This window comes from Zosterops lateralis (genome assembly GCF_965231275.1).
Source record: "Zosterops lateralis genome assembly, chromosome: 13".
Classification (NCBI taxonomy): domain Eukaryota; kingdom Metazoa; phylum Chordata; class Aves; order Passeriformes; family Zosteropidae; genus Zosterops; species Zosterops lateralis.
Genome location: NC_139773.1, coordinates 13,717,138 through 13,738,240, shown reverse-complemented (window position 1 = coordinate 13,738,240; position 21,103 = coordinate 13,717,138). Strand labels below are relative to the sequence as shown.

The 21,103-nt window shown below is 41.7% G+C and overlaps 1 protein-coding gene across 2 annotated transcripts in view; it reads left to right on the top strand.

Moving 5' to 3' along the window:
- Positions 1-21,103, top strand: part of AGBL1 (AGBL carboxypeptidase 1) — a 265,892-nt gene that overhangs the window by 82,940 nt on the left and 161,849 nt on the right. For both annotated transcript variants that reach the window (XM_083870758.1, XM_083870757.1), the window contains one exon: positions 20,878-21,058. In XM_083870758.1, the coding sequence (XP_083726884.1) occupies positions 20,878-21,058 (181 nt within the window). The remainder of the gene's footprint in view (positions 1-20,877; positions 21,059-21,103) is intronic.

The following is a 21,103-nucleotide window of genomic DNA, read 5'->3' as shown; positions in this document are numbered from 1 at the left end:
AAATGGACTGCCCTTGGTTTTTCCTTCTGGTTTAGTCCACTGCTTCATTTTCATAAGCTATAGTCATTTTAATTTCCTATCAAATTTATATTGCTTTTGTTACATACTTTAATCTGTACCTTGATAGTTTCTTTTCAGCAATACCAGTGGCATAAATCTCACCAGGAATTTGTAGCTCCTGAACATGATCATACTGGAATAGTCTAAATCTTTCTCAAGTATAGACACACATAGGGATAAGGAAACATCACAGATAAAGAGGCATTGGGTGTGTGAGGAGTACTGGGAAGGCAGCAGGGTCAGCCTTGTAGGAGTGCAGTGGGAAGGAGTTATTTTGTATTGGAAGTGCCCAGCAAGAGTGAGGGCATGGCATCCTCTGTGTCAGCTGTGCTTTACTTCCCTTCCTCAGCTCTTTCAGATTGCTCTTGTCAGGCTTTTGATTAATGTGGTTCTAGGATGGTTAAATTTGTCTGAGTTAAATTTATTAACGTGCACCTCGTTAATAGGAAGCACAAGCTATGCTGAAGGAAAGAAAAATGGGCTACTTCTTTCCTTCATTATGCCTTGTTTGTGTGAGGCTCTGATATTCACTTTAGGCTCCTTTCTCCTTCCTCTCTTTATACCTGCCCTTTGTATGACAGTGGTGTCCTGAACAATTTTTATTAAATGTTCAGTTCTGAAATTGATACGAAGACAGAAAGAGGTGAGCTGGGAAATCTTTGGCTTCCTGTGCTTTTTGTCTTGTTCATGCAACCACTCAGCTCCAATCAGCACAACTCCACTCAAACTTATCCATGTCTGTGGGTACCTGGGGCTGGTCAGTGGTCCCTGCTGGGCTTTGCAGCTCCATGGACTTGAAAAAATAGAAACTGAGAGGGTCTATCTTGATTGCTATTTAACTTTAAACTTGCCCTTCCTGCCACCAGATGAAGAAGGCTCAGCATCCAGTTAGTACAGATGTCTTTAATACCCATCCTAACTGCAATATCCTCCATGGTCTTGAGATAAAGATAAAATCACTCTGACTGTGTGTGGGTGACATTATTTCTGGCTGTGTTAGGTCTGCCTAATGAGAGTTAAAGGGACTTTTGAAGGGAGAGCAATTTCCAATGTCTTTCAGAGCATTCTCAAATGAATGCAGACACAAGGAGAATGATAAAACTTCCAAATCCTGGTGCCAACTTCCCATTTGTTGAATTAATAGGTGTTTGCAGAGCTCTGATTTTCTTCAGTTTGTCACACACACGGAGCCCAGTGAAGGCAGTGTTAGCAGTGTGTATGTGTACTCAGTAATAGTTTGCAAACTCTTAATTCACAGTATTATTTATGCATGTGTGCAGTGTGTAGCTCCACTAAACTCCCTGGCAGACAGCTGAGTAGACCCTGCAAGCAGTAGGATACTGTTGTAAGTGACAGAGCAAATGGACAGATTAACTCTCCAAAGAAGTGTAAGGAAAATATCTAAACACTGACGCACAGGCAATGATAAAATTGTCTTCTCATTAAGAAAGGAAAGGACAGTGATATGTTGCTAATGTTAACAGAGCGGTGGAATTAAAACCACCAAAAGCAAAATGATTGGTCAGAAAAGAACAGTGTACACTCTACGCTGCCATGTGGGTGTTTTTCAGGAGGTGTTTCCTGGCTGAACCCTGAGTTGGGTTGGATTTGCTCTCACCTTTAGTTAGACAAGGGAAGGGGCAGGACACCTCTGAGGTGTGATGGAGTGTAGGTGCCATTCTGGTTAGTGCTAACACAGAGTAATGACTCAAACAGTCCCAAAGGAATTGCACAACTCTCTTCATGGCTGATTGTCCTGTTGTCAGCCCCATTAATAACAGTGATTATTCAGTGTGTTGTGTGTATTCCAGAGTCAACACACCTAATGAGTGTCCTTTTAGCCATGGAAAGCATTATAGATCTGAATTTTGTGGTTTAAAGTTAACCCAAATTGTCCCAGATAATTAGCAGCAGAGGTGAGGGAAATTAAACAAAAATGACACCAGCAAATGGATTTACATCTGTAATATCTGTCACTTTGAGTTGCTCTTCTGTCATCATATGTCCCCTTTACGCATGGCTGAGGAAACTATTATGAATATTGTCAAAAAAAGATAATGACACCTGCTTATCTTAAATGTTGTCTCCTGGGGATCTGAAGCACATTTTTTGCCTAGGCATGTTTCTGAAGAAGGATAGAGTGATGTTTTTGGTATAGATATGGTAGGATTCTCATACCATTGAATCTACAGATGCTCCTGGAGCTGGAAGGAGGGATAAAGTGAGACTAATGAGGTGTCTTTACCTGGTCTCATCTTAAACCTATGGAATAAAAAGGCACAGTTGCTGGGAAAAACTATTCTAGCATTTCTCAATTTGCATGTGTAAGTTATTTAGATGGTTGTTTTGCAACTTTGATCTTTTTCAGGAAGAAACAAGCCCTTTACCTTTAAATATAAATTGCAGCGAAGAGCAATTCCTGAGCAAAGAACAGCAGAGGATGTGAATTGCAGGGGCCACTTGTGCAGGATACTGGGAAATAATGGTCATGTGGAAAATGTACACAGTTTAATTAAGCACATTGATTAAATCAATATGACTCAAACAGCTTAGTGCTCCAATCAGCTTAATCTCATTAAATGTAATTCAGGCCTCAATAATTGATTAATAATGCATTATAGTTTATGAATTATTGACTCCGAGTTATTATAACTGTGCCTGCTCCCCGTGTGGCAGCCAGTGTTGCATGTTAATTATGAAAGGCTCAAGCTCTCCTGAATAACTTTTTCAAACCTGGGGATGGCACATCTCCTGGTGAAACAGGGATCAAATTAGTTCAACACCTTATTGGAGTCAGTCCTCCCCAAAGGAAACTGCACTCCTTAAAGGAAGCTCTCATCTAATAATGTTGAAATAAGGAGGTGGAATGACCTTCTTTGATTGGTAATGATCTTTTCAGCAGGCAGAAGGGCTGCCTGTAGCAATTCATCTGGAGTGCTAACCTGGCATTGTGCTGGCTGGAAGCAGCTCACACCAGCAAGCACATCTGCTCCTCACTGTTACTGCATGAGATCCTCCCTCCAGCACACATGCAAACAGCACAGGCACTGCTGATGGACCCTCAGGTCACACATGTCTGCCAAATGGGGACCAATCCACACCCCCACAACTGCCTGGGTGCTGACTGCTTTCTGTGGGAAGGTCTGATAGGCTTTTAAAATGACATTTCCACCATGCTAATGTCATACAAGAAGAAAGAAGCATTGCTGCTATTGATGGTAATCTTAGGAGAGAAATGAAGAACTGAAGAAAGCCCCTGCTCCTTGGGTGGTCTCCCATTAGATGGCAATTCTACTGAATGGGAACAGAAAATGTTACCTCTGACAGACTGTTTTTGTAGCTGTCTAGGTATATAATGTGGACCAAATTGCAATCTTATGCAGAAAGTGTCCACCAGCATTACATTTCCTTCAAGTGTTCCATTTACAGATCTGTTCTGCTTTTTCCTTTCATCAGTTCTCTATCTCTTCTCCTTATTTGTGATTACGGTTAAAAGTGAACAGATTTTACTGTGTATAGAAATTGATTGAGATTATTATAGAAAACTGGAGAAAAACATTTTTTCTTTATCCTTGCATCTGTAATAATGAGGTTTGTGTCTTTGTATTCTTTTGATTTGAAGATTTTCTCCTAATTTGCAGGGCTTCCAGACAGAGGTGCTGATTTCTCTCTCACTTTGTACCAAACACTTTGTTTTTGGTGACAGGAAGAGTCAGCTGTTGTGAAAACTGTTATCCTGCTTTAATGCAGCAGTGAAGAAAGGCTGAATAAAATTGTCATGTGTTCCACAGTGCTAAATAATTATAGAATTGAGAATATGCTTTTTTCCAGTTGAATAGACAGTTTCTCAAGCTTCCGAAGCCAAAGCAATGCTCTCCAGTTATGCAACACTGATGGTGTGTGCTGAAATTTTTCAAGATTGTCTTTCAATTTCAAACATCTCTTCTACTTTTTCCTTCTGATATCCCAGTCACAACAGCGTTGGCAGCTCCTTGCAAAAAAGAGCAGACAAATTTCTGCAAATCTATGCTCCTGTTTGAGGATCCAGCCTGCTGCCATAAAGATGGAAGCTGGTGGAATGGAATATGAAATTTGTGAGACAGACACATGGTTGTCTGCAGGCTGAGGCCAGTATTTTTCATGATGGATCAGATGCTCTTTGATTCCCAGTGTTTGGTGGAGCTGACTCTGCCAGCACAGCTTTGACACTGTGGTCAGCCTTCTGTGAGCTTGGCAAAATGCATATTAATATATTGAATTCCAGTAGTCAAGGCAGCAAGGAATGGACAGAAAACACTGAACAAGGATGCTAAAACTGGGCTTTGAAGCACAGACAATCACAGTGTTTTTAGCAAAGAGAGAAAGTAAATATTAGGGTAATCTCTCATTCTGTCCCACCCTCTGCCTAATGCAGCATGATGGCAAAATAAGCACCTTAAATGAGATTATTTGTAGTGTTCTTCATTCAGCTGCCATGTTTAAAATAAAATTTCTGCTTAGGGGATATTTTTTCTAAGCTATCTCTGCTTAGGGGATAGAGCAGAAAATTCTGTAGCACTTTTTTCAGCACTTGTTCAGCTGCCTTTCCTTCTTTGATTTACAACAGTCTTATTTCTGCCCCAAGAGACTTATAACCTTTCCATTCCTTTCTAGAGAAGATTAAAAGCAGAATTTTCTGGAACATAAGTTATCAATATCTTCTTGGTTGGTATGAACTTGGGCTAGAACATCAGGAGCTGGATTTGATGATTGTTGTGGGTCCCTTCCAATCCAAGATATTCTGTGATTCTGTCAGTAGTGCTTAAGGCTGGCAATGCTCCAGACTTCCAGAACATAACAGCCTTTTCTGATACACTAATGAATTAAACATCTTGAAAAATCTAAATTAGCATATCTTAGTCATAATTATTTTATTTCTTGATTGGTTTGTCAAGTGCCTCAGAAGGGTCTTCTCACAGGAGTGTGGTGCCTCTTGTATTTTTGCCACAAGGCATTGAAAATGATCAATGACACTGGAAATGGTTTGGTTGTATGGGTTTCTTATATTGCTTTGGAAATTTATAGGCAGCTGATTGGAATATGCCTGTCTTACAACACCCCAGGACCAGTTCTCATTGCAGTGGACCTTCCAGCTTCTACAGGAGTGCTACCTTGCCCAAATTCTTGTCTTAACAGAAGGGGTAAAAAACCATCTTCTCTCCCTTAGGCAGAAACAATTCGTGAGAAACCTGCAGGTGTTGTGTTTGCAATGGCCAATCAAGGTATTGAAATACAGCCCAGCAGAGCCCCCAGGCAGCTCTTACTCCCTCAAATGGTGAACAAACATTAAACTGCTACTGGGTTTCTATTATCAACTTCAAATTACAAAAAAAAAACCCACCCAGATCAGCGTGCTTCTGTGACTGGCACATTTCCCATGCCTGGCCATAAATCCTAGTCACGTACAGTCCTGTGGGGCATGTGCTAAAAGGTCACTGTAGTACTGTGTAAGTCAGAGAAGCATTTGGATTGAGGTAAATCTCTCCTCGATGAGGCAGAGATGGGCTGTGAGAGGGAGGACATAATTTTAGGGTCAGATTGTCACTGGAGATTGAATATTGATAGGAGCAATGTGCTTGTTAAGGTGTGAGGAGTCAATGGTTGTATCTCAGGGTAAAAGCCAAGGTCAGGAAGGGGTTCCTTCACTTGGTCACAATATTGCCCAGTTGGTCCTGTGTCATATTACACAGGGTGGTTGTTTTTCACGAGTCAGAAGGTCTGGAGCACGTGCTGATGTATAAAGGGGGTTGTCTTGAAGGCAGTTGGGTTTTCTCCTGGACACCTGTCTTAAAATAGTTGTTTCTGGTCAGTCGTGTTGAAGGTGTGGATGGTGAGGCAGTCTGTGCATCACTCTTGCTCCTTGAATTAAAAGATCAGTAAGAAGTTCCTCGGGTTCAAGCTTTCTGTAAGGTAAGAAATTGGCATTTTGTAACAGTAGAAATGTGACGAGTTGTTCTCTTTTCTGTTTGGTTGTGTCTTCTCATTGATCACTGCTAGGCAAGCTGTGATCAGAGAGTTGGGAGCAGGACAGCTGGCAGGTTGGCCTTGTGGAAGAGTAATCTGTGGCTGGAAATCCCAGGGGTGTAGCACATGTACCAGCTGCTGTCAGACCCACACAACCACTCCTGCCATCTCAGAGAGCAGTTTTTGTTTCTGGTTCAATATTTTTTTCTTTTCTGTTCCAGAAAAGCTGTGGTGATGCACAGATTGAGGTAGATACACATTGCTTTCTGATGCCTGAAGATCTTGTGGGAACAAACTATTTTGGATGGCAAGACTGGGCAGACTTGGCAAAAAGTGGGGTCTGCCACTCTTCTAGCAAACCATTGCTTTTAGTTTGGGAGCTCAGCTCAGGGGACAGTTTGTCAAGTCTTGCACAGTTTGTGTTAAAGAACTGCTAGGCTGTGACAGAACCCAGAGTGTGTCCTGCTAACAGGGAACTCTGCTACTCTGGGGTAGAATTTTTGTGATCCTGTGATTCTTGAGTTTCTCACTCCAACAATAGGCTTCAGCTTGCACAGGCAAACCCTTCCTCAACACCCAGAACTAACAGACAGTTGGGAAACAGTGTGGGTGGCGTTGTAACTTTCATGTTGCTTTCACCTTTATCCTTCCAAACTGGGAACTTTCTTCTTGGTGCTTTTAAATCTTGGCTGACTGATTTGGAGAGACTGTCTACTGCATCTGACTTGAAAATAGAAAAGTCATTCAGCTGACACCTCAAGGCTTTGAAAACTTTCTGGAAAACAACAATCTAATTTCTGGATTTAATGTTCCAAGCTATGCATTTTTGTCTGATAAAGGCTGACCTAGCTAGTCATGTATTACAAATGCCTGGAGTTGTTTGGATTGTATGGAACAGCTTTAGTGCATGTTTGCCGGAGCTTCAAGCAGATAGTTTGTTCAGCTACTCTGCCCATATCCGTGTGAGGGGCTCTTGTGAAATGTAGCAAACACTATTTCTATGTGCTGATTTTAATCAAATGCTATTTCTATGTGCTGATCCTAATATTAATCTATCCAAGAGCATGATTGAGTGAGGAGGCACATTTGCAATACATGGTATGCGTTTGTTTTTCTCCTGGTTTTGTACCTGGAATTCTGAACACCTGCTATTTCTAATTCCCACCTGTAAGTTGATTTTGCTGGGAAGGTCTGTGCGGATTTCTGCCTGACCTGTTTAACTGAGTCTAATTTCTGTAATTGGAGAATGAGATCCATTCCTGTGTGACTGATGCAGCCAATCTTATCCCTGTAAAATAAGCCAGCAATATGTTGAAAGTAATAGTTTGCAGACGCCACAGGCTGATACTACTTGTTGCCTATAACTGACAGATTGTAAAAACAAGTATTTGTGATTAATGGCCTGCAATTATACAGAAATACTAAAATGAAATGGGACTAAAAATACCCCATAATGATTTTTAAAAGGCCGTTCTGTTAATGAGGGGATTTGTCCATCTCTACATCAAAAAGAAACGTGTTAGCTCTCTGAGCTTGCCCACCTGTTTCTAATGCAGAAATAGAAATAAAAACCAAGCGGAGACAGCTGCTCTGCTCAGACTGCAAATGTGCTGATAAGATCAACGAGTTGACAAGTGACATGGTAGATACTGCAAAGTGCACCAGTGTTCCAGACAGCTAAACTTGGACTTCTGTATCATTTCAGGGCACTTATTGTGTGGCTGTAACACTTGGAAAATTATATCTATCAAATCACCAATGCACTTAGAATTTAATTTGCTCTATCAATTGCAATTTTTGTGCTACTTAGCTGTGGGGGGGAAAAGAAAGTAATTTTCCTTGCCACTTGGCAATTCTTTTTATAAGCTTTTACTATTTTTTTTTCCGTTGAATTTGTTTAACAAACTCTTTTGAAAATATTTCTGGCTTAGCCTGGGTGCTTTAAAATAATGAGATTAAATTAAATATGTTGAAATTTTTATTAAAACCTGATGTGAGCAGAAGTGATGAATAAATGAAGAAGTCGGAATGGGGTTGGAAGTAAGTCTTGGCCCACAGATAAGGAAGGACTTGTGGACAGCTTAGGGACTTTCCTTTTGGTTTTATTTTTTAAAGAAAACCAGAGAGATCTATTACAACATTCTATTTTATTTCCTCATTCTTCCCTTATCACTTTCATGTCATCTTTTGCTTTTTCCCCTAGTCTGAAAACAGGACATGATAGTGATGGATAAAGGAATACCATGGCACACTGCAAATGTGGATGTGCTTGATAATTTTGAGAAGGATGGGTGGGTTCCAAAATGAAAATGACAGCTGATCTTGATATAGGACAAATAACATGACTGAGAGAGGGCTCTACTGATTATGTCTAAGTGCACAATTCAGTTCATTTTCATAGCTAATGAAAAGAGGAGGAAGTGATTTGAAGTAATGGATTATGTAGAAAATCTCTTCTAGGGTCAGTGTGGATGGCACAGAATTCTTTGACTGGATTTTGGGAAACAGCTGTTGAGCTTCCAGCTCTGACTGATTTGTATTTTATCCTTGGGCAACTTACTTGATTTGCCTGTAAATCCTTACCTTCATAACTTGGAACACACTTGAAACATGTAATCTTCAGTCTATGAAGTGCTTCTAGAGAAGATGAGTGAGATGGAATTTATTATCACTGGCATCTCTGACTTTGACAGGTTTCCCAGAGGATGTTTAGGTCCCATGGTGAGCACCTAACAGAAGGCTGTAACTAGTGATTGAAGTAGAGATGAAGAAAATAGGTAGATGGATGGGAGGGCAGAAAGTCCTTAAATTCCTCGCTGATCAGGCTGTGCCTGCTGGAAATAAAAATGCAGAGAGGCTTTTATTGTAAAAATGAGGCTGAAGTGGATAATGCAGCAGAAACTCTCTCTGGTTTTTTTTTTTTTTTTTTCCTTTGTGCTTGCTGTGAATTTCTGAAAAATTTCTGATTTTTTTTTTTTTTTTTTTAATTTAGGTCCTTCCTACCCCTGTAGCCATGTGCAAAAGATGCAGCCAGAGCTAGGATCATTCCTTTCCTGTCCTGAGTAGCACTGAACAGCATAGACTGCAACAAGATTAGTGTCTCCAGTGTCTTGTCTGCTTTGTCACTTCACAGTGTTGCAGGTCACCGTCACACAACCTGGGAATTGTCATTGTGTGAGGTGGGGAAGTGCATTTAGCAGAACAGGCGTCGAAGGCCGTTTTTAAGCTCAGTCCTGTAAATCCTGGCCTCTGGCAGCCCAAGCTGTTTAGCTGTGTTTTATGAATCAGGTCATATCGTGTCTGCCACAGCTTCCAGATGCCAAGCTCCTTCTGTGACAGTTCTGTCAAGCATTTTGAAAGGGCACAAAAACAACAGCTAGAGGGTCACCATGAGGCACAACTCAGCTCATGGGAATTGAACTTCAAAAAGAGCTACCGGCCACAGGCTGAAAGAATAAGCAAGAGACAGATGAAGGGCTTTGGGCATGCCAGTGGCTGTGGTATCCCCACTATCTCTATTCTCCCCATTTTTAGCCATTATTAACCATGAATGACCAAAAATGGGGTGCTTATAGTCCCTGTGCTAGCCCTGCCAGCTATGGAGAGTGCCTGTCAATAGACTTGAAACAGCACATCAGTGATGCCTTGCTCCTTCATTTCATACCCTAGATCATACCCTTTAAATCAGAATGCTCCCAGGATCCTCCTTCCAGCTTTTCAAAAGTCTCTCCTGCCAGCTGGGGCATCACTTGCCACACAGACACCATGACCTTGTTTGCCAGCCTATCAATATGTAATGTGAAATTTGGCTCAGCTCTGAAAAAATTTCTGTTTGCACAAAGGGTAGTGCTCCCCATGAGGCCATATAACCTGCCTCAAATGTAATTTAATAGGCAGGAATCAAATAAAATATATCAAATTAAAACATGCAGGTAATGCATGCAAGCCCTAAAACTAATTTGGATTATAAACAGGCAATGAGACTGAATGGTTGGTTTCTTCATCCATGAGGGAAGCATCCTAAGTAATACAGAGGAAAGAAATAATTGTGAGAGTTGGTGGGAGTGTTGGGTGGCAGGTGAAGGTTATTTTTTGATGCAAGGCATTTTTCATTAGCTGCATATTCCTCCAGTTAGAAAACATCAGTTAGAAGTCTCTTCATATTTTGAAAACAAGGTATTAACATAAGAAGCTTTGTTAGATACAGCAGGAAGATAAATCATCTTTGCAATGCTAGCCATTAGCCTGTCACAACCATGATTTACAGGGATTTTCTTCTATATAAATAAATGTTTCCTTTAAAAGCACTCAGAGTTTACAGAGCAGGAGATGAAAGTGGCAGTGAATGTTTTGGAATATAATGGTTTTGGTAGGAGTGTTTCTTATGGCACGTTAAGAGAGGAACTCCTGCTGTGGGTTGTACAGGCTGTACAGAGAAAATGAGCTGTAGTGGAAGGATTCTGGGGCAGGGTCAGCTGGAAAAGTTCAAAGTTCTGCTGTGGAACTGTTGGGGTGAAAGTGCAGGAAGGCACTGGGATTGAGGAAACATCACAGTATCAGCTTTATGAAGTCAGTCTGTGTACTACACATCAGAAATTCAAACTGATTAGGAGCTATCAATTGTGCTGTTAAATAATTTGCCTAAAAGAACCTTCTGGTGAATGCTTTTTAAATAAATTTAATATCACTTAGGAAACTATGAAGAACTAAAAGCTCTCCTGTGTGAAAGCTCCCACTTTTGCAGTGATACATCGAGTGCTGAGGAAGGACATCACATGTTCCACTTCTATTTCTTCTGGGGCTGCCAAGGCTCTTCTGCAGCCTTTATTCATGAGAACCTTTTCTATGCTTTGTAGCAACTTATGGGGATAAAAAGAACATTTTTTCCTCACCCTAATCTTCCTACCTTCTTACTTCCTCGAACAGATGACTCTTCCTAACTTGACACACTGCTCTCTGCAGTGATTGATGCAGGAAGACATCATCCATTAGACATCATTTTGCTGGCATCTGAAGGGAAGAACTTACTGACCTGAGACAGGGACTGCTTAGTGTGTCTTTCCACAGACTGTTTGAAATTTCTGCACGTTATCTGCTTTATGCAGTGGCAAATTTTATTCCACCTAGTTTTGTCAAGTAGTCTGGGACTCAGATTGTGCTCTATCAGCCTGGTTCCTCCTTTATCTTTAGGATATCTCAATAGTAGGACTGCTTGAAAAAAAATACATTATGAACCTAGTTGGGAACTTCAGAGCTCATCTCTGCTATTTCTCTTGGAAAACTTATGTTCTGCTTATGGTCTGTCACACAGCATGTCATGCAGTCTTAGGAGATGAAATGTGCTGCTGTTCATGTCATGATACAAGATCATAGGTGCAGCGTCAGTTTTGCTCTCTTGATGATCTGATTGAATGACCTTTTATGTTGACCCCTTACTTGTGTTCTTTTGCTCAGGTATTTGGGGAGTTCATCTAAGACCTTGCCACAAAGACAAGGTTCATGATTCAAAATTTGAAGAGTTTTCCCTCATTGATCTCTTGTTTGTGGAAAGCAAGAATTTCCTTTGGGATCAGCTCTGGACAGTGCAGTTCCAAGATTTAGGATACACAGCAATGATGTAAAAGTCAATTTAGTGATGCCACAAATGAGGTCAACCTGTAGAAGGTCCTTTACTGTGAAGCAGTTGACATACTGAAGTGATAGAAGTTTTTTTGTAGACTTTTTGTTTATTTCCTTTTTCCTCTGTGCTTTTTTATATGCAAGAAAACACACAATTTAAAATTGCCATCGTTTGCTTACTATGGGAAAGCTTACTAGGAGAAATACAGAATAATATTTTTAAGAAACATTCCCTGCTTGACTGATTCTGGAGCAATGAGTGATAAATATCAAATCAAGTGAAGACAAAAAATTTAATTTTTACCATCAGAGGCAATCTGTGATGCTTTTTGTCTTAACAAAAATTGATATTTTATCCCTTTGACAATGAGAGGCTGTGATTGTACTTTCTTTTAATATATTTTACTACTTTCAAGTCATTCCCTGAGGAGGACTTCAAGTCAGGGAGAGATGGATCTGTGCCACTTAAAAGCACAACACATATTTAAGAATAAACATTACTTTATGCTGTAGGTGGTAATAGGTGGGTTTTAAATATGTTCTGCATAAAGAGTAAAGAGCTTTTTTTTTTAATATATATATATAAACTACAGAGTTTGTCTTCTGTAGAACAGAACAGAACAGCTTGAAGTACTACACAACTTAAACTTGTGTTAAACTGTTAAACTTGGCTGTTATTCCCAGCAGTGAAAGAAGCACTGGAGGGGCTTCATTTCTCATGCCCATTTTAGGCTCACAGGCCTCATTGCAGGTTCTGAGTTCGTCTCAGAGTGGACAAAATATTGAGATCTTCACCCAATTTTTTTTATCATTCCTTTCCTGCCTGGATTTCCCAGAAGGAGAATTTAGCAAAATTTGGGCTTCTTAACTGGATCCACTGAAGTTAGCAAAGAAAACAAATTTCTGTTGGGTTATTTCTGTCCCCAGCCACTACAAGATTATTGTGTACAAAACGACTCCTTGTGCTCTGGGCAATGTGGTTTTAATGTTAACTTCCACCTCTCCACAGGGGAGACTTTTTAGTGTAGCTCACTGATATTCAATCTAAATGTTCCTTTGTGGAGTTTCATCCCATTAACCCCAGATTCACCCAGGTTTGGCTCTCTGAGCAATTCCTCTTGCACTGAGCCTGCCCTGGGAGCCGTGGCAGTGAAGGGCATGGGGTGCTGTGCTGGGGGTAAAGGCTGTGTCCTCCACAGACAGGAGGTGGGATTGGGGCATTTCTCACCCTGTGAAAGCCATTTATTCCTGGAGTGTGTTCTGGGGCCATCCCCTCTGCCAGCAGCTCCTGCTCCAGACTGTCTGTCTGCTGCCCTTAAACTCTGCACAGAAGCTGTTAGTGCCATCCACAGAGCAGGGGACATGGCCAGAGGGCAGCTCATGCCTCAGAGTTCACAGCTCAGTGATGTTCTGCCCTGTAGGTGCAAAGGCAGCTTGATCCCTTTAGGGATCAGATATTCAGAAGCCTCTCTGGCAGGGGATCTAACCAGAAAGAGCAGTTGTTGCTCTCACAGTGTTGAAATGTGCCTTGCACATGAGAAAGATGAGCTGTGAGTGAGCAGTGGGTATGTAGAATGAAATGTAAAAGCAAGGGGTGAAAATATTGCTGGTTCGGAGCTGAAGCCTTATTAAAGTCCTGTCTGTCCTGTTTGGGCAAATTCTTTCTAAAGTATCATATGTCACCAAAATCCCATTAAACTGTCGCATAAATTATCAGAGTTTCCTTTTTCCATCACTGTGGATTACCCAGGGAGATATTTTTATGACAATGGAAGCTTTTTCAGTCTGCTCCTCCTGCCTGATTTCATTTCAGATGAACTCCTTCTCTCGGAAAAGAGCCCATGGATTTTATATTTCTATGGATCTCTGCACTCTGCCTGTGACAGCAGCTGTCCTTCAGGTCTCTGTGTCCTCATCTCCTGCCTGCACCTTCTTTTAGGCATGGGACAGTTTAGAACAATGTTCAGGTCCTTCTCTCAGTTCAGCCTTTTTGTCTTCGTGCAAAAACCCCAGAAGGTGAAAGTCACATAAATGCCTAACTTGAAAATAACTGGTTTTTACTGCTCACCAGGTCTCAGAAGCCTTGCATCTCTGCAAGACAGTCTACATTTCTCCCATGCTGACTGAAAAACACATGGATTGATGGCCTGGCCATGGCAGTACAAAATACTTGAGTATCTGAAATTGCCTGCTGCCACAGAACAAATTAAAGCCATAATGTGTGTGTTATAGAAGCAGGGGATGATAGATCTTTGCCTGCCTTCTGACAGATAATCTGGAGCTTCCTACATCAGCTGCCTAGATCATATGTTGGAGCTGATCTTAGTGGTTGCTGCTCACACCTTTCAAGGGATATATAAGCAGAAGCCTAGAAATAATAATTCTAAAGGTGATAGTGAGGCTTTGGAAGATCATTACTAATGAGAGAAATCCCAGAAACTATATTACTCTAATTTTGAAGTGGCAAAACTGTCACTAAATGAGCAGGTAAGACAGAATTTTCCATAAATAATTCTGTTCTGTATGTGGGAACAAGCCCTAATGATGTCAAAATATGATGATGAAACATTTCTGAAATATTTTATGAAATACTTCTGATTAGCCACTAATTAGTGCCTAATGGTTAACATGGCTTAAAATGGCTAACATTAAGTAGCAAGCAGACACCTTGCATCAAAGAGAACACAGGAGCTGGCAGAGCTGCCTTGTAGACTGGAATAGTAATTCCAGCAGCCCTCAGAACAGAGAGATAGTTCCAGAGGAAAAAGAGGAATTATGGACCAAGTTTCTAAAGGAGCTGTCATGCCTTCTGTGGCTATAGGCATCTGCTGGCACTGATTTGGGTACTGGAGTGGAGATTTTTGGCACAGGACTTTATGAACAAGGACCCATCAGGAGGGAGGGCCAATGTTCAGGCACAGCAGCAAGGGCAGTCAGATCCCCATGGGTTGGCTTAGCTGGTAGCAACTTGTGCTTCATTTTATGCATCCCAGTCCCACTGGGCAGTGAGGACAGGTGATTGCAATCTCTTTATAGCAGCCTTTTGCAATTTAAAGATTATTTCTCCTTCTTCTCTGTTCACCTTTTCTTTCTGTGCCTGAAACCCTTTTTCTCCAAATTTTCAGCATAAGACTTCTAAACATTTTATGATTTTCAATGACCTCTTCAGTTTTCATCAGTTTTTATAACCTGTGGCGACCAACAGTGGGCACAGCACTGGGTTGAGCAGAGGGAAGTAACAGAGTGTTCCTGGCCTCAGCTGTGACGTTGCCTGTTGTATGTCTCAGGAGAGCTGCCATTTTTGCAACTGTTCTACATCACTATCTCATCTGCTGTAATCCCCTGGTCCTTCTTAGGAGTGATTTTTCCTGGCCAGCTGTCCCCATCTTGTCCCCATGCCCTGGGAATGTGGCTGAAGGGAGCAGAGATGGATGGCAGCAGCGAGCACAGGTGTGGGAGGTGCACCCAGGCAGAGGAATTCCTCTGCTAGTGACAGCCTTGGGAGGATGTAAATGCAGGTAACTTACTTGACAGCAGCTTTATAAGGTACCTGGATGGTTTCACTTTTGAAGTCTGATGATATTTGAGCAGCTCAGAGGGTGTGCAGAGTGGCACTGGATGTGCCAGTGAATGCTGGGTGGTTGTATCCAGGACTGCATGATGCAGTGGCTGGAAATTTCTGCTAGACTAAAGCAGGTGCACACACTTGGGATGGGATGGGGGTGTTAGTTATAATCTGAGGCAATTTGCAAAGGGTTATGGTAGGCTTTCCATGGGTGTAAGTCCTGAAAATGAGGTTCAGTTGTTCCCCAACCTTCTCCAAGAAGAATGCTTTGATTTGAACCAGAATTAGTTTATGTGGGTTTCCTTTGCCTTCAGTCATACTGAAGGTCCTGCTAAATAATGATGGTGGTTCCTGCTGCTTTAAGAGCTTGGGATTTTGGAAACTTCCCCAAAGCAGGCTTGACAACTTGCTTACCAATTTCCTGGAGTTCAAACCCAGGGCTAGTGGGAGGTCAAGCAGAACTGAGGCTGAGCAGTCTGTACCCACATTCAGCTCCCTGATCATCTCTGATTCAGAGGTGAATGAATTCATAAAACATGTACACAAAAGGAGGTTGCCAAGCAACTTGGAGGCTGAAGCTCTCCGATCAAGCTCTGAAGGTAGAGAACAGGCAGCCAAGATGATTTGTAATGTTCACTTCTTTGCCCTAGGTAACAGTAATAATACATATAATACAGAAATATTTAAGAAAGGAATAGCTCATTGATAATTCTGGAAAACAACAGCTGGTCCTGCTAGGCTGTATTTTGCCTCTGTATTAAGATGTGTCTGCTTTTGGAGCATCTAGCCAAAACCAGGCACAGCAAGGAGACAGCAATCTGGGGCAGGGGGAGATGGGCAGGGAAGAATTATTCTGTCTTAAGGCAACTTGAAAGTCTGACAACTGGTGGAAAAGTTTTAGGAGAGAATAAAAGTAGTTGACACAGATTCTGCCTCAGATCTGGTTCATTGTTTTCTGTGATCTCAGTATTTGATGTTTTTTACAAATATATTTTAATATATTAATTGTGTATCACACCATATTCTCTCTGCTCTCTGGCTTTTCATAACTCTGCAGTCTTGGTCATGAAAGATGTATCCAGGACATGATGCAGCTGTGACATGCATGGAAGAGCTACATGATGGTCCTCCTGTTTACCCATCATTTACTCACAGAATAGCCTGTAGTGGGCACAGCTAATTAAGTTGAGAGGAAAAGTTTTGCTTTCTCGGTTTTTCTCTACTCTATCCCGGGGTAAACTTGGCCCTTTGATCTGTGTAATGCTCCTGGAGGTCATGCTTACTTAGACATAAAGGAGAAAAAGAAGGCTGTGTCTTAATGGCCCTGGGCTTGTGCAAAGGAAGGAGAGGCATGCAGAGGCACAGCCAGAAAGTTTCAGCCTAGGACCCAGATCTAGATTGGATTTTTCACATGCTGTGTACATCATTCCCTTTGACTCCTTAAGAAATCCTAGCCCTGTGTCATTTCAACGCCCTGCCCCTTTACAAATGGCAAGGCTCAAACCTCAGCTTGAAATAATTTAGAACAGCAGCCCCGGTCAGGGCATCTGGAACTGCTTTTCATTTCCTTTCTGTGCTCCCCTTGATGAGGGACACTGCTGTGTTAATGGGTTTTTGTTCTTTTCTTTCAGGCTTCTCATTCTCCGATTGATGTCACGATTAGTGACATCAAAGCCACCTCTTAGTGAACCTTGGTGATGACAGGACTAGAGGAGGACCCTTAGAGGCAGGAGATTAAGCAGCAAGTTAGCACGGACTGGAAGAACAAAGCTTTCATTTTCATGCATATATCCACAATCAAAAATGAGTGAAGAGAAAGAGAGATGGGAATTAGGTGATGCATTAGTAAAATTATCATTCAAAGGTTCTTTGCTTGAAGTTTCACAAGAGGAATCAGTGGTTCTTTAATCTCCCACCTTGGGTATTGTTGATGCCATGTTATATCCTGGGCATGTCGAAATGTAACACAGTGTAAGGAGACATGATTTGTTGGATAAGGCTTTATGCAGCATGAAAAGATTCTCGACTTTCTCTTTTTATTATTTACATTCCCAGAGAAGGTTATGTGCAGTGTGGGCTTTGCAGAGATAAATGGCTAACCTGCATTTTCTGGCAGCTTCCTCAGAAATTGGAAAGGAGCTGCCTGAGTGTTGGCCTGAGGGTTCTGGGACATAAGCTCAGTTCTGGTCCTGGGAGGAGGTGTAACAGAGAACCTGAGGTTGTGAGTCCTTAACAGAGGTTTATCAGGGCATGGGAAATTGTACCATGGGGCTCTGAAAGAGCAGGGAGAGAAGGGCACAGGGCACCAGTATAAACCAGTAAGCTGTACTGGGTAGCACTGGTCTGGTCTGGTCAGGACTGCAGTTATGGGGGTGCTGGAAATCAGGAATGAAGGGAAGCAGCTGAACTGAGATCTCGACTGGTGCTGCCAGTTGAGTGTGCAGCATGCCTGGCCAGTGCTCTGTCTGCTCCTTTCATGAGCTCTGTTAATAGCAGTTAGCACAATAATTCCAAAGTAACTGGATATGCTATAAAACATAGGTTTGGGCCACTCCTGCTGTTTTCCAGGTGTTTCAAGAGTAGCAAGTTTTATGGCCATGTCATCAGCTCTTTGCTCTATTTGCTGCATCATTAGTTTTCAGGCTGGGAGCACTCTGGGGGAGCAGAATTTGGATGTGGGATTTGGCTGTGATGGCTCCTGTGAAGGGAGCAGACAGTTAACAAGCTCTGTGGTTTCCTTGCTTGTACAAACCTTCCTTATGACTCTCTTGTGGGTGGGATGTCAGAGCTGTGGATGTGCTTGGCAGGAGGGGATCATTCAAAGGAAACTTTCACTGGAATAGAGAGATTTCCTTGGCTGGACCTGCAGGCAATGGGGCCCTCCTGTTGTCACCCACAGAACAGTGTCTCTGTTCTTTCCCTGCCCTCATGTTTCCTGGGTTTAAAATCTGGAGACTCCAGGAGCTTTTCCAAAACTGAGTCTAAGTAAACTTAGACTTGGATGAGCCTTGAGAGAAACAGTAGAATTCAGGTCTCTGGCAGCTCTGTGCTATTACAATTAGCAGAATTATGGCAAATTATCTTGGGTTTCTGACATGAAAATGCTGTTGCTTAGAGGGTTGTTGGGGTTTTTTTTTTCTTATTTTGACTGAAGAATGAACCTCTCAATTGAGATGCTGAGCTCTGTACCAATATCCAGAAGAGGTAAGAGTTGTTAAAGCTGTATTCATCAATTGTAAAAGAGAGCACATTTTATTTTGCTCTGTGCTATTTACAGCTGTTGTCCATTAGAAGTCCTCAGGAGCCTCATTCCCAGCTATAACTGCACAGCCCCATAAGTTTAGCTCAGCAATGAGCCTGCAAAACAGCATTAAATCATGGTGATGGGACAAAGGAGAAAATGTTTGGAAATGGCAAAATGCAGCTGATGTCTTTGTAAAATCTGGGTTTTGTTTGTTGCTATTATAAGGCATTACTAAGGTAGATGGTAATGTACAATTAACTGGAGAAGAATAGAACGAGTGTACTCTAATTCTGGGGGAAAACATCAGAAAGGCTGGTTCTGCAGGAGCTAAAGGAGTCTTTTGCAGTCCATAAGTGCCTAAGGCACTTATGAGCACACACTGATGAAAATGCACCAACCCTCCAGTATGGTGAGGTGTAAGAATGGTAAAAGCCTAATATGGGGTTATTGAGAAACAGAGTCCCAGTTGCTTCACTGGACCAGAGCATGATTGCTCTGTATGAGCTCTTTGAGCTGGGAGTGCAGTTCTAGTGCCCACCAGCTGCTTAAGAGGGAAGTGTGGATGTGGGATTATTCCCAAATCTGAGTGTGTCCCTGTGTGATGTAACTGAATTATGCTGTAGAGTATATACTGAGCAGAACTGTGCAGAATATACAGTTAAGGAGAGAAATTAATGCTTATTTCTTGTTTGAATGTGGGATGAGAAATTTCACCTGTATTCCCAGCTCTGACACAGCCTTTTCTTGGTCAGACAAACAGCTAAACAGCTCTTTATTACCATCTGTATTTTTGGGGATGGTGTTCTACCTCCCTGTTTTACTATGATGGATTAATGATTTGTAAAGCACTTGGAAACTGAAGGATGGCTTTGGGAGCTAAGGGCAAAGGTGTGTAAGGTGCTAATTCAGCATTTGTTTACAAGGGCACTCAGCTGATGCCTTTGGTTTTGCATCCTGTCCCGTTGCCTCTCCCAGTCCTGTCAGCTGGGGGCCCTCAGTCCACGAGGGGAACAGAGCCTCAGCTCTGTCGCCTGATTGAGTGGGACAAACCTGCCCTGGCATGGCTGTGATGCCCTGACAGATAAAGCTTTCACTGAAGTAAATCTGTCAGGTTGACTTGTGGTAGTGAATGCTCACAAAAGGATCATTTTAAGACAGATAATTGCTTTCTCCTTTCCTTTTATTTTCTGTGCCTGGCAGGTGTCTCCTTCTGCCTTCTCCTGTTTCCTTGGCCCATCCCTGAAGTGTGCTCGGCACAGATGGGATCTTCAAAGAATCTGCTGTCAAACTTGGTCTCTTCTAAGCATATGTATGCTGAGAGTTTTTGGAGGCTTGTAGCCAGACCAAATGTGTTTAGTGGCTTTTTCACAGGAACAGCAAATAACATATCTGATAACAAGGAAACTTTTGCTGTTAAGTTGCAAGTCTGTTTTGAAATAGGTTCAGTAGAGATTATCAATGATCTGTTTAGTAAAAATTCAATTTACTGTTGTTTTTTTTTTTTTAAAGCAACCTTCCAGATCCCCTCCCCTACCTCAAATTGCCACAGCTTAAGTTTTCCATGCATGAAAGTAGTGCTAGAAACAGATGAACTCTTCTAGTTGCAACTTCTGAAAATCAGCCTTTCTAATCTGAGTGAGCATCTATTTTATATAAAACTGAAAAAGTCCACCAAAAATAATAGCTTGCCTTAGCTATGTGCATTGTTATTTCTACCTTTTGTTGTGTTGTTATGAAATAATAGTTAGGTTTGAGTACTCAACCTCTGCAGCTCTGGTGAACATGTTAGTGCATTTTCTTTAATTGTATTGGTTTAGTTCAATTAATTATTATTTTGACTCTACAACACAAATTATTTCCAGAGATCAGGCAGCTTTCATTCCTTGGAGCACCTTATGGGTGGGCAAATCTGCTTAGATATTTAGAAAGTTCTGAATTGTTAATGGTGAAATACTGAAAGTGGAGCAGGACCTTAGAAAATTAAATATTTTCTTACTGCCTTTTAAACCTTAACAAAATTTGATGGGCTCAAACTTTCAATAATTGCCAGAAAGTATGGTGAAGCTATTTGGAGAGGCAGCAACCTGCACCTGCAGAATGCTTTCTAATGTACATGTAAATACTTGTAAGTTATCAGAGAATAAACAGAGAGATCAGGATGAAACAGGCTGATTCTGAGGACCAAATCTGTGATCAGTTTATCAATAGCACCTTGAGAAAATATCTGGAATATCTAAGGTTGTCTTTTCCTTAGAATACATTTTGGATTGTTAAATCAGTTGTTAAATTGTTAAATTCAAATGGAGTCAAATCCACTTGCAAAGATGTTATTCAGAGAAAAGTCCTGTTTAATTTAGGGCTGGTTCTGCTTTGCTTTGTTTTGCAGGCAGCCGTCCCTACGTGTTTCTCACAGCCCGTGTTCACCCTGGTGAGAGCAACTCCAGCTGGGTGATGAAGGGGACCCTGGAGTTCCTGGTGAGCAGTGATCCCATTGCTGAGCTCCTGAGGAAATGTTTCATCTTCAAGATTGTGCCCATGCTTAATCCTGATGGAGTCATCCATGGCAAGTGAGTTGTGACTTGTGCTTCTTCTGAGGTTTGTCTGTGTGCCCA